At 39.8% G+C, this 13,973-nt stretch overlaps 1 protein-coding gene across 1 annotated transcript; it reads right to left on the bottom strand.

Moving 5' to 3' along the window:
* Nucleotides 1–1,847: 1,847 nt before the first annotated feature.
* On the bottom strand, nucleotides 1,848–13,589 carry LOC103466472 (vesicular glutamate transporter 2.1). Its single transcript, XM_008412050.2, has 12 exons — nucleotides 12,989–13,589; nucleotides 11,537–11,792; nucleotides 11,128–11,246; nucleotides 9,992–10,106; nucleotides 8,737–8,824; nucleotides 8,449–8,535; nucleotides 8,027–8,169; nucleotides 7,798–7,947; nucleotides 5,609–5,741; nucleotides 5,422–5,532; nucleotides 5,215–5,342; nucleotides 1,848–3,633 (listed from the first exon to the last, which is right to left on the bottom strand). Exons 1-12 carry the CDS (start codon nucleotides 13,069–13,071, stop codon nucleotides 3,304–3,306), a joined length of 1,743 nt encoding a protein of 580 aa, XP_008410272.1. The 5' UTR covers nucleotides 13,072–13,589; the 3' UTR covers nucleotides 1,848–3,303.
* Between the last annotated feature and the right edge of the window lie 384 nt (nucleotides 13,590–13,973).

Raw genomic sequence — 13,973 nt, 5'->3', positions numbered from 1 at the left:
GGGGGGGGGGGTTCAGATGTGGCGCCGCTTCCTGTGATCGAGCTATCAGTCAGCTTTCCACGCTCAGACTGTCCATCATGTGCAGAAAACCGGTCGACTGCTGAAGCTGCCATCCACACAGTCCAACATGAGAGAACTGTCTGTTTTATGCTGAATGTTTATGCAAGAGGCTGCAGTTGTTTTCAGTTTGCTTATGCACTGCAAGCAACAGACAACGAAAAGCCAGTGAGTTGCACTGATAACACGTTTCACAAATGTGGAATCAAAAATAAGTCCGATTCACTTGACTCATCGCCGCCCACAGGGAGAAAATGCACAGCAAGATCCACACGTTTTAATACATCTAGATTTAAACATCATGATGTACTTCAGGTAGAGATTATAACTCAACCTTAATTATTCAGCATGATTTACTCTCTTCAAGTCAATTACCAGATTCATTTGCTAGACTGACTTTAGAAAATCTGCATGTTATGTCTTCCGCTTTTCATTTTGACTTAACATTTTTATGAAGTGAGTCCAGTTGATGTTGGTGACAGAGTTGCATGAGAAGCTATTCACTCACTTGCAGATTTATTCTGTTTATGCTTTTTTGTCGCACTTTAATGTTTCAAATCATCAACAGACAAAAAAATCAGACAAGAATAATTTGCGTAAATATTTAAGTTATCATTTCACTCATAAATGAAGAAAATGATTCAAAACAACCTGGTTGTTCTTTCCTCATGACTTCAAACTGTACCAATGCCCTCTGCATCAAATAAACTCTCATCATGATGCTGCCACGCCCACTGTACTTTAGACATGGGATGATGATGTTCCTTTGCTTTCGTCTGACTTTGCTAAAAATGCATCAAACTTTTAACAAAATACATTATCAAAAAGCATTATGGGTTTTTCCAAAAAAGGAAAAGCCAATCAGATTGAATGTGCATTAATTTTTATACAGCATATATACGCAGAGCTCTGGAAAAAATGAAGAGCCCACTGCACTGAAACACCTCCTGGTTATCCCACCAAATGTTGATTTCTGAACTCTCCTTGAGTTAAAACATCAGTATTATTGTTTCTAAATGAATATGAACTGGTTTTCTTTGCATTATTTGAGGTCTGAAAGCACTGTGTCTTTTTTGTTAGTTTGACCATTTCTCATTTTCTGCAAATAAATAAAAATGTTTTGCTTAGGATTTCAGAGACGTGTTGTCAGTAGTTCATAGAATAAAAGAACAATGTTCACTTCACTCAAACATAAACCTATAAAGAGTAAAATCAGGAAAACTGATCATTTTAAGTGGTCACTTAATTTTTTCCAGTGTTTTTTTTCAACGGTTTTCAATTTCTAATTTGCAGATGAAGCATTAGCTTTATGTACATAATGCTAACGGATTCTACCTTAAAGAGTATTGATCATCTAATTGTTGTGCTTTATATAAGAGTAAATCAATAGTTGTGTTAAATTTAACAGCTAATGTTGAGTTAATGTGCAGGTAGGAGAACCAGAGCAACATTATTCTCTTTCTGTTCCTTTTGAGGTGTGGCTGAGGATCACAGTTTAGCACCAACATGACGCCTCTGGAGCTGCTTTTCTCTGGACATTCAAACCAGAGTCCGCTGCAGAGTCGGTGCTCCTTGTTCTACAGATGTTAAGCCTGCTTGCTTCAGAAATTACTGCTCCTGCAAGGCTACCGAGTCCAGTAATCTGTCCTCCTCTCCAGAGACGTCTTATATTGATTTACTAATGAGAAACATAGAAAGAGCAGGAGATGCTTGCACAAGGTTAACTAGTGAAACAGATTGTCTTCAGTCTGTGCATGATACAGTAAATCACCAAAACACACAACCAAATGTGACTTTTACGTTATTTTTTTTTTTTATAAAATATGAGTATTTTTAGAACACTTTTAGACTCCAACATACATCTTCATTAAACACAATAATAGAAGCCATAAAATCACATTTATCTGTTTACATAAACTCCAGGCACAAAGCCATAATAGCATCTTTTGGTCATCTTAAACATTCTTAAATATTCATATATTTTTATACATCCTTGCAGGTTTCATAAAGCAAAACAAAGAAAAGTGTCTAAACAGCGAATGAAGTCAAGTGGAAGAGCCATCTAATAGTTCATGTAGTCCACCCAAATGTCACGATATCAATGTGTCACAAGAAGTACGCGTGGTGGCCATGACAACAACCAAGGAACATCAAGCGATCACAAACAACTCCGCTGTTCGCACACACCACTGCATTCCTCGCCGTCAAAACGCAACAACATCATCTGCATAAAGAGCGATAAAGCTGGCTTCTCCAGACAGTGAAAAATTGTTAAAACACACACCTTCATGTTGATCTTCACGTGACTCAAAAAGAAGTACAGTTACATACGGCAAGCTTGTGTTACTTTACAGAACAGAATGTGATGGCTGGTACAGAGAATTTATTGCAGTGCACACCAAACATCAAGAAACATTTTTTTTTCTGAGCAGTTGCCTTTTGATTTGTCTCTCACCGCAGCCTGATCATGAGAACTCGCCGTATTATCCATAACGGCAGCAGACACCCACCTAAGAGCTAAGCAGTTGGCTAAATGAGAACTATTTGTGACTGTGAAGCTTCGGAAACGTTGTTCTGAGCAAATTCATGCAACAAACACACTAAAACCCTACGATTCAGCTTCACTCACGCTTATTTTTGTCTTGTAAATGTATTGTAGGCCTCACTGGAGAAGATGAAGACCTTTTTTGCAAGCAGACGTCTCCCTGAGGAGGTACTGTCCATGAAAAATATGGCCTTTTTATATACTTAATGTCTACACAGATCAATGACCCAAAATCCACGATAGTCTCACAGAAACAGTATACAGGTAAATATCTATACAGTAAATAAAACACATTTGAAACGTAGCAGAGTTTTCTTTTTAGAACACTTATTGTTTCAGTGCAATCAGAGTAGTATCTAAGAGAAAGACCCTACGCGATGGTGGTCTGCAAGTGTCATCTGGCTCATGTTGTTCAAGTAGATCAATGAGGTTTGGGTGCCTAGCATACGCCTGCAGTTTGCTTTGCAACTGCTGTCCGTATGTTCTGTGAAGCCCTACGATATGCACGTATGACAAACAATAATCTAATGAGGATATTTCTCGTTTGGAGTAAACTATTTCTTTACATTTCATGTGAAACTACTTGAACACACAGAATGGGTTTAGATATCTGATACAATGCTTGTTTGTGCAATCACCTATGGTGCGCCTGTTTCTTTTTATTATTTTTTATTTAGGCAGGCTCACCATAGCTGTATGGTTTAAGAGTAGCCACGCTGAGTGTACATCTTTCCCGCCGGCTCCTGAACGTATTCCTCCGTCTTGTCCCAATCCTGCACCCAGCCTCCGTTGAGCTGCGCCGTCGCCCCGTAGCTTTTGGCCGGGCCGCCCATGGCGCCGTAGCTCTGCGTAATGTCGCCCGTCTCCTCGGCCAACTCGTCCTCGTCTATGAAGCCGCACTTCTCCTCACTGGTTTCCTCGGGGTCGGCCCATGGCTGCTTCTCCCCAGAGGCAAAGATGCCATAAAACACCACGCCTCCGTAATGCACGAGGGAGGCGATGAGGAAGACGTACTGCCACTCCTCGCGGGTCTGGAACCAGAAAAAGATAAGATATGCACTGAATGAAAAATATGTCATTCATTTCAAAGCTTTCCCACATCATAATGCCACATTTCTGCAATACTATTTTGTTGAGAAACAATCAAATCTGCTGGGAAAGGAAAAAAAAAAATGCAATAACCCGAGTTTCATAAATGTGCGCAACTTTAAATCAATACTCAGTTGTATCAACTTTTGATTACATGTCAGTATTCAGTGTGAAATTCTGATTACATTTCAGAGTGAAATGGGATATCTTAAGTCGGTAATACGTGCTCAGTCAGTAAAAGTTGCAGAAGTTCTCTAAATCTGTCGGATTGTGACGACATCTTTAACCTGCAGCGCTCCTCAGCTGAACCCAAAGAGCTTCTGCTAAATCTGGTTCTGGACTCTCGCTAGGCCATTTTAAAGCTTTTATTTTCTTTCCATCTACAATTGTAAAGCAATATCAAGTCATTCTACTCTTCATTTATATGTGTGCTTGGACTCTCAGAGTTGGTAAAAAAAGGGAAAAATCTCTTCTTTTTTTTTAGCTTTCTGTCAGGGTTTTGGTCAAAACTGATATAGGATACTGGATATTTGGAGCTATTTATTACTTCACCCACCTTAGTTTTCTGCTATGTGAAGAAAGGAAACCCAAAGCATTATGTTGCCACTAATTTTTCACCACTCAATATTGTTTTTGTGCCTAACATAGTTTATGAAACTGTAGCCCAAAAGTTTACGGTTGGTTTATTCAGACTCTACATAAGTTTTCTTTGCGATTTTGGCCAAGCTCGAATGTTTCCTTAGGAAGAAAATAACTTTGTTTTATTCCAGCTTTATGTGTAATTAATAAAATTACCCCAACAGAAACAGAACTGGTTGGAAATTCTTCCAGCTTCTTCAGTTTTGCTATCAGCAAATTTGCTAGTTTATGCCTCATCTTTTCATCAGTTTTGAAGAAACATCCAGTTTTTTTTTACTGACTCAGTTCTGACATAGTTTCTGGATGCATTGGTTATTGTTTTTACTATACAGTGGCATCGGTAGAATACTATATAGCTTTTTAATACCCTTTCCTAAGTGATGCTGTTGTGCCGTAAACCTTTATAACATCCCTGGACTCTACGACTTTAGCTAAGTGGGAAAGAAATGAGTAACGTTATAAAAACTGAACTTTATTTCATGTTGATCAGATTCACTGTGAGTTATGTTCAGTGTAAAAAAGAATGAATGCTGAAACTGAATTAAAAAGTACTTCAATAAAGTTTTAGTTCATTTAGTACAAAGCATCACATTATCAATATCTCATTCATTTAATTACAAAATCCTGAAATCCTTCAAGAGTTATATTTAATTTAATGCAGCAGTACCACAAATAGCAGGCTATTTTAAAAGGGAAAATTTGTATTTTGTTTGCTTTGGTGAATGCAATGACCCTTATTTTCCTCTTTTCCTGTTTGCACATTTCATATCCCTTCAAAATAATAAGTAATCAATCTTTAGAGCTAAAAATAAATCACTATTTTGTTCCTTCAGAGGCCTGAAACATCAGTTTGTTACATAACCATTCCCATGAAAAAGACTCACCTTGTGCTTTGTCATTGCTCCCACGATGAGTGGGCAGACCATGCCTGACAGAGTCCCCACACCGTTAGAAATGCCCATGAGGATGCTGGCATAGCGGGGAGCGATGTCTAGATGGTTCACATTAAACCCTGCAGCAGAGACAGGAACAGTGTTGAGCTCTGCGAGAAACGACACGGAAAATAATCTGTTCTTTAAAAAAAAACTTACCTGATATTGCAAATCCACTAAAGCCCACTGCCAGCACCAGGAAGGAGATGGCCACACCTTTACTGTGAGAGTATCCGACCACTAAGAGGAGCGTCGCCTCCATGCCAAACCCTGAAAGACGCAGGACAACTCAGTAGAAAGACTCGGACATTAAAACGGAGGAAGACGAGTCGGAGTGAAGCCTCACCGCCGCAGTTCATGATTTTACGGACGTTAGTGGTGGACATGATGTTGTGGGTTCGTAGGTAGTCTGCTAACTGGCCTCCTAAAGGCACAATGATGGTCATGACCAGGTGAGGGAGAGCCGACACCGCTCCAACCTGGAAACACATCAGACGATTCTCTGAGGCGGCTGGTACAGCCAGAATGAAACATCACAACCATGTCAGAACAAATATGTTTCTGCATTTCAATCTCTGACGCACTAACTCACTGGAGTAATGGTGGCTTCTCACTGTGATCCTGAATTAAACCTGACATAGTGACGTGATTTATGATTTACGCCCCCAGTGCAGGGCAGAAGTCAGGATGGTTTCAGATTACTTGGATTCTGCTGTTTGGATTGTTTTTGTTTTTCATCAAGGAATGAAACAAATCACAAACTGCAACCATATTTTAAAAGAAGTCAAGATAAGACAGCCAATTTAAATGACTTTTTGTTGCTGCTCGCTTTCACATGTCCTCCTAAAACTGAAATCCCTTCAAACATTTTAGTGTCCATTTACAAAATGAGACAACAAATAAAATATAGATAAAAATGTCTATATATATAAGGGAACACTTAAGTGTTCCCTTATATACACACCCTTGGTGTGACATACAACACAACTGAAAAACAAACAAATCAGTTAAAAAGAAAGATGCACAAAATAAAAGAAACTACAACAATCCAGGTGACATAAATGTGCACATCTATAAATTTGCTCCCTTTAGCTAAACCCATAGATTTAGATGGATCAAACTGATCTTGCATTAAGATGGCATCAGCTTGTTTTCATGTTTTTATTTTTTTTTATAATGCATTATATGAGACATTTTAACAGTGGTGTTTATACTTTTTATATTCACCCGACCTCCTGCACATTTAATGTTGATTTGAATAAGTACCTGTTCAATAAAACACAATGTAAAACGGCATGCAAAAGCATAATTTGTCAGATGACAAAGGATTGTGGGTAATGTAGTATTTTAGTATGCATCTCTCCATTTTGGCTTCATGCTTGTTCAATAAATAATGTGCAATCTGCTGTGTTTGTTCACAATCCAGCTGAAGTTTGAGCAAACATAGAAACTGCTTGAGATCAGATCATATTTATTTCCTCCTTATAAAGTTTGTGAAACCACAACATGCATCTTTTTACATTATACTACAACAGCGATGGTATAAACACACAACAACCAAAACTAATGAAGATCAATTTGAAAAAAATCTTCTTTTCAATCACACTGCACACTCATACTGCTCCTCATCAGACCAGGAGGCTTGGACACAACTCTGCATGCACTAATAGTTTACTAAATGCAATTATTACTTTTTAATAACATGATAAAATGTAATAAAATAAAAATGTAAGGGTTTCTGGCAATGTTTTTGGCAACGTCAAGCACACCATCAGTCCGCTTTTAGATCTACAGCCTCAAGTTACCCTCTAGTCTAAACGTTAGACTAGAGTTCAGTCTGAAATTCAGTAACGAATGTAGTCGGTGTCCAGTTTTTTGATTCTTTGTTGAGATTCTGCACTGGTTTGCGTTTGAAAGGAGTGGTTACACATTCTGTCATGAGATGGAGTCTGTTCTGTCCTCTCGCGGTCCAGCCGGTCGAGGCAGATGGGCTCAGTCTGGTTCCAATGGTGGTCTCATTTTTTACGGCAGATTTTCTTCTCTACTCTAATCATCCATCTGAATTCTGTTCAGAACTGAATACGGAACTAGAGTGAGGTTGCAGTTTTGTCCATTTAGCTTTTCAACTGGTATATATAATAAACTAGCATTTAATAGGAATTAAATCTTTTTAGCTGGACATGATAAAAAAAAATTGTCTGAGGATGGAATTTGGTGTAAATTGCCAAAATATCTGTACATTAGTAGGTGTATGAAAACAGCTCATTCGCAGTTTTTAAGCTGTATGTAAGCTATTTTTATTGCCATGCTGCATATGAGTTTTTGGCTTTATTACCAATTAATGTTTTTATTTTTTAATGATAGATATTTTAAAAATTACAACAAACCAGTGACTTACAGAGGTATGAGTGCAGGCATCATGAGTGAATTCCTAATTTGATTTTACACATATCTTAGTTTGAGGTATATTTGACAGAATAAATGTGTGTTTATGGTTTTTCGGGACATTCGATATAAAAAGGAGTTGTTGTTTACCTTGCTGATCTCAAAACCAAAAACTTCTTCAAAGTATGCAGGCTGGCTGATGAGCAGCAGGTAAAAAGTCCAGCTCCTGCAGAAATTGGCCACAATGATTGCATAGACAGGCATGGAGGAGAAGAACTTCCTCCAGGGGGTCTTATATTTCTGCAGAATCGGAACAAACACACGGTCAGCTGGAAATGACTCGTACAGAAACGGTGACTCCAAACGGGTCAGAACTCACTTCTGTAGCGCCCATGAGCTGGGCACTTTCGCCGATGCTCTCCTCAATGTAGCGGCGCTCCTCTTCGGTGATGGTCGGGTGCTCCGCCGGGCTCTCGTACGACACCAGAATCCAGAACATGTACCAGAATATTCCAAAGGATCCTGACCAGAACACGAGAAGATTACTGCAAACGCAGGAGGACTGACAGGGGGTTATGGATCAGAAAATGCAGTGGCACGCAATGTTTTCAGGCATTGCAAATCAAGAAATATGAAACCCATAAATTGTCACCTCGTCACAGTTTATTAACGACGCCATTGTAAAATTATTGCATCAGAAAAATGCATGGTGTAATGATTCAGCAACTCGCTTTATTTAAGGACACCTTTGTCTTTTCCCTGAATGTTTTGGGAAAGGTTTGCAGTGACAGTGATGCTCACCGTACACGTAGAAGACCGAAGACCATCCTGTGTACTGCACCAGGATCCCAGCCAGAGGCATGGCCACCACTGCACCAGCGTACGATCCTGAACAAGGCACAACGCCATGAGCAAGCAGAATTTGATCCTGCCTGTGTTGGTTGTACACACGACAAGCTGAACGTCCTCCGGAACAACCTCGTGTAATTCTAAACCCGTGTTTGCATCTCAGAGTTGATGTGCTGATATAATCAGTGTGAAACCAACGATCCAGATTTAGCTACAAACAATAAGTGTTAATGTTTATACCGCAAAAGGAGAGAGTTGCCAGACGACTTCTTTCCAGCGGTGGGGCCCATTTACTCCATATGCCATGGCAGGCTGGGTAAGTCACTCCCTGCAAAGTGATAAAACAGAAGTTGGATCATTTCTTTCGTGTTTTTTATTTTTATAACAGGGCCTTGCAAAAGTATCCACACTTCTTGAACCTTTTCAGTGTTTTGAGTTTTCAAGTTGCAACTTAGGGTTGATTTTATCAGGATTTGATAGACCAACGTGGTGCAGAGCGTTATGGAAGGAAAATGATTTTATTTGTCTATGAAAGCCTCATTTTTCCCCCACTTCAACACGATGTGCTCCTGTGTTTTGTACCATCACAAAAATCCAAACCAAACACATTAAGCCTTGTGGTTGGAACGTGACAATGGGTTAAAAAGTTCAAGTGGTACAAATATTTCAGCAAGGCAATTTAACCAGACCGTTTTTACACCTTCACTCAATTACTCCCTGTGTGAAACTGCCTCTTTCTAGTTAGCGAAAGCCTTCCAGAGCAAACCGAAGCTAATAACAAACACACTGACATGCATTCGAGCCGACCTTTCTAATCAGGACTAATAATCCAGTGCAAATTCAAGTCGACTCTCCATTTCACGTAAAAAAATAAATAAATAAATAACTAAACTGAATTGTTCCCATTAAATCTTCATTAAACACTAAGTGGCATACAATCAACTATTGATAGATACAAATTGCTGGGGCTTGCAGTGGGAGACAGCCTGAAATGCTAATGCTTAATCTGCAGTAATAAGTTGTGGCGTTGGACACAGGCAGCTCCCTCTCCCTCACTGCTGACGAGCGGCTATTGAAATGACAGCGAGCAGCTCAACACGACAAAAGAGGCTGACCTTCAATCTGATAACAGCACATCTCTCTCTCTCTCTCCTGAAATGAAGCCCCTTCTCAAGCCGAGGGAGGCGGCTGCATCAAGTGGTTTTTATGCTCCCTCTTTTGTTCAGCGTGTTTCCAGCTGTTTCAGCATGGAAAACCATTTAGACACGAGCCCTGCCATTCATAGCTTCAATGCCGTTTGTTGATCAATCTGTGTACAGTAGCATGAATGGGGCTCCATCATAATAGGAGCCATTCCACAGTCCAATTCAAACGGAAAGCAGAAGGTTTCCGTGGTTTACTACCAGGTTCAGATAAAGCTCTCATCCTGATAATGAGGCAACAATTCAAAGAGCTTTAAAGGTCAGAAAGAGACGTGCAAACTGTGCGTCAATACCTCCACCAAGCCTTGCAGTATCCTTAGGCAAATGACGCATCCGTAGTGCGTACGGGCGGCGGAGGGAATGAACATGTTCAGGATGGATGTCAGGACGATGGCAGCACCGAAAACCCTGGACAAAAACATTGTGGCTGGTTAAAAAAAATAAATAAATAAATAAAACCATCACATCGTCTGAACATGTGTCAGTTGAAAACCAGCAAAAACAATGACGTTGTTCTATGTTGCCACAACAAAAGGCATCAGATGGAATCGTAGGATCATTAAAAATCTTTATTTTATTAAAATCATCAAGCCATTCAAAATCAAATGAACAAATAAAGACACTAAAAATGTCATTTTACATTTAACTGTTATCCTCCTCGTACACTTTTGTCATTTTTTCATGTTTTTCGTCACACATCCCTGTTGCAGGTTTGTTCGATTCCTTCAGCGAACAGCTGGCTAACCGGCTCGTCGGTGAAATAATAACGCTGGCTCTGCAGACGCTGAGGTTGTACTACGATCATTACCTAGAAACAGATTTCACACAAGGCTTTGGCTGGTGCGGTTGCCATGCGTCCCAACATAAAGGATTAGACACGGCCGTCCCATGGGAGCTCATTAACATGAGGAGGCACGCCTGGCGGCCATGAACCAAATCCCCAGTTCATCTGCTGGTTGGCTCCAAACCCAACATTCATATCTTTGTTTTTAGTATAAAACGGGTTTATAAATTATTATCCGTTACAATCTTCACATTTTTTTTGTTTTTTAATGGAAATGTTTTGCAATGGTTCATCTCTAACAACATAATTTGGTAACAATTCTTATGCATTTAAAAAAAAAAATGAAGTGAAGTTGTTGCTTTAACCAACTTTTATTCTTGTTTGTTGCATGTTGTTGAACAGTAAGTCTGTGATTTGTATTATAACTTAGTGAAAATGAAGAACTTCTGAGTTAGATCACATTTCTGTAATAAATTTGCATTTATTTTACTCGGAATTATTAAGTAAAATCCCAAATCCCCGACAAAAATGTATGCAATTTTGTTCCTATAAATTGTATTGATCACATGCAAACATTTTTGCTTTTATAGGGCTGCAACTGGTAAGAAACTGAAGCCTGACGGTAGAAACTGTTGGTGTTTTTACCTGTTTGCAGCCAGTCTGGAGGAGATGTAGCCTCCTGGAATCTGAGTTACTATGTAGCCCCAGAAGAAAGAGCCATGGATCATTCCCACGGTCTCCGGGTCCCAGTTGAATTGTGCTTTCTTAAAAATAAAAGACAAAAAAAAATAAATAAATAAAATACAGTTCGTTTTTTGAACATTTTATGTAAGTATTTTTTTTAAAAGCGGAGAAATATTTCATTTGCTTTATTTGTGAGAGAAAAATAGGAGAACACAAAGGAACACACAAACATTTCTCTGTTTTCTGCAACTGTAAGAAAAAAACAAAAAAACTAGATAAATAAAATAAAATGGTCTACAGGCTCTGGCCCCACCATCACCTATCGGACAGGAAGGGGGCTCCCTGCTGTGGAGGAGGGCGGAGTTAGCACCTCTTTGACGATGATCTTGCCGTTCTGATGGATCGTGCTGTTGTTCACCATGCTGACGATGGCCACACCCAGGTTACAGCGGATGCCGAAGGAGATGCAGAAGCCGAGCCCGCTCAGCATGGCGATGATGTATCTGCGCGGAAGCCCGAAGCAGGTGCAGTCACACAGCGGAGCCTTGCGCTCCTGGTCCTCCCTGGGTCTCCCATCCTCCGTCAGCTCGATGGCCTCCCCTGTCTGCTGCCGCTTCTCCAGCCTCCTGCACCACAAGGCGATTATATAACAGCATGAGCTCGGTTTTTTTTTTTTTTTTTTTTTTTTTGGGTTACACATGTTTTTTTTTTTGTTTTTTTTATGCACGCAGACGTTAAATCAAGGACAGGACTAATACTGGAATTTATTATTATTACTACAAAACGATCAGAATTTGATTTGGTGTTTAGAAAACTATTTTTCTTGCTGACTTATTGAGGAAAAAGGAAAATAAAACCCCCCTTTTTTTCAAGGATGTGTTCTCTATCCATCCTTAACGCGTCAAAGGGGATAAACTCATTTTTCTCTCAAAAAATATGCATCTCCCCTTCAATTGATTCCATAAAATCAAAACATTATTTTCGTTTTCTTGCTGTAAAGGGGAGGAAAAAAACCAGACATTCATACCGCAATGCAGCATCATCATCAATATCCTTCGTTTGGAGATCATTTCAACTGTTTTCATTTTCATTTTCTATCTTGTATTATTATTTTTTTTAATTAGCTGTTTTCTTTAACTCACGACGCATTTCTCCACAGAAAACCTGAGGTCTTAATTTCCTACGACCCGGTTGGATGTGAAGGCCTCACTCGGTAGAAACGGGCCTTTTTCTCGGTAACGAGTCACGTTTCCGCGCTGCAGCTTTAAATTCAACACTTTCGACATGAAACACGAAGGAATGAGACCTGCGCAGGGACAAAAGGTTACATTAAGACTGCGACATAAAACACATTAATTCAGCAAAACTGCTTTTTTTTTTTTTTTTTTTTTTTTTCATTTTTGGCTCTGTTTTAAAATACTCTACCATTTCGCTCCGTTTTTAAAAGTAAAAAAAAAAAAAAAAAGAAAAGCAAGAATCTGCAACAAACTGTTCACCCCGCGTTCTCTTAGGATTGGATGAAGTTCATCGATCCGAAATTATGAATCCGTGGGTATTACAGATATCTCCAGGACTTTGTGTCACGACTCGTTCTCTTTCATCAATTATTAAAAACACCCCCAGCTGCTGGTGGAGGGGAGACCGACCTCCTGGGAAATAATCTCACCCTTAAATATTCGGGCCACACGACTCTCTGCTGTCACTATATTCTAATCGTGAGAAGATTTAAGAACGAGAGGCATCAGTTTTTGGAAGGTTTTTTTTTTTTTTTTTTTTTAAATAAGAAACAATGAAATGAAATTAAATCACTTTTTTCTCTTACCTGTACAGTTTCCCCAGGGCCTTTCCTGCGATCTGTTTAACCCCCTCTTTCATGGGGAATGCCTTCTCCTTCCCTGGCTCCATTTCCAAGTTGTCTTTTCAAAATGATACCCTAAGATACTATGATAAAAGGGAGTGCGGCATAAAAAAGCATATTGTTACGATGCTATTCCAAATATTGCGGGTCTTTCTTCGCGTTAGAAAACGCCTCGATGTCCTGAAAAGAGGAGCTGTGGAGAGGGGGAGAGGGGAAAAAAATGGAGAAACAAGGAGGAACAACGCTCAGCCAGAAAGAGAGGGATTCACAGTCACCAAACAGCAGTCAGATGAGTCCGCCGGTGATTTGCGCGATTTTAATCCGTGAGGTGCCATTTTTAAAGATCTTCTCGAAAGCAGCAACGCAGAGGGGATGGAAAAGCAACAAGAACAACAAAAAAAAAGCAAGATTATTATTTGAGATGTGATGAGGGGAGGATTTCCGGTCCTATCTGAGGTGAGGATCTCCGGTGTGGCAGCAGCCGGAGGAGGATCTCAGCATCACGAAGGAGCACGAAGCGCGTCTACCTGTCAGCAGCTCCTCCCTCCATCCATCCATCCATCCCTCCATCCATCCCTCCATCCGCTCCGAGCCTCTAATTCAATTATAGAAATTCAAAACCTGTCAGCGGGAACAAGCTGATCGACCGCCGTCCTTTTCCCGTGTCTAACTGAGCTGGAAGTGATTTAATTTTTTTTTTAGAAGATCAGATCTAAATCAGTTCACTTGCAGCAAGTCAGCGCGGAAACATTTGACCTGCATGTGGCGATAATTCACATCCGGTAAACTTTAGAGCAGAAATAAATGTGTGCTTGGCTGATTTGTTGTTTATTTTAAAAAATAACTTGTTGCCATTGTTTCTTGGAGCACCTATTTAATCCGGTTATATGTAAGGAGGGGGAGCATTGGATTTATAAATGTTACACAAAGCACCTAGAGGCGGTCCTAG

Source organism: Poecilia reticulata, linkage group LG6 (genome assembly GCF_000633615.1).
Source record: "Poecilia reticulata strain Guanapo linkage group LG6, Guppy_female_1.0+MT, whole genome shotgun sequence".
Taxonomy (NCBI): Eukaryota; Metazoa; Chordata; class Actinopteri; order Cyprinodontiformes; family Poeciliidae; genus Poecilia; species Poecilia reticulata.
The sequence above is the reverse complement of the archived record's forward strand: the minus strand, read 5'-3'. Positions and strand labels throughout refer to the sequence as shown.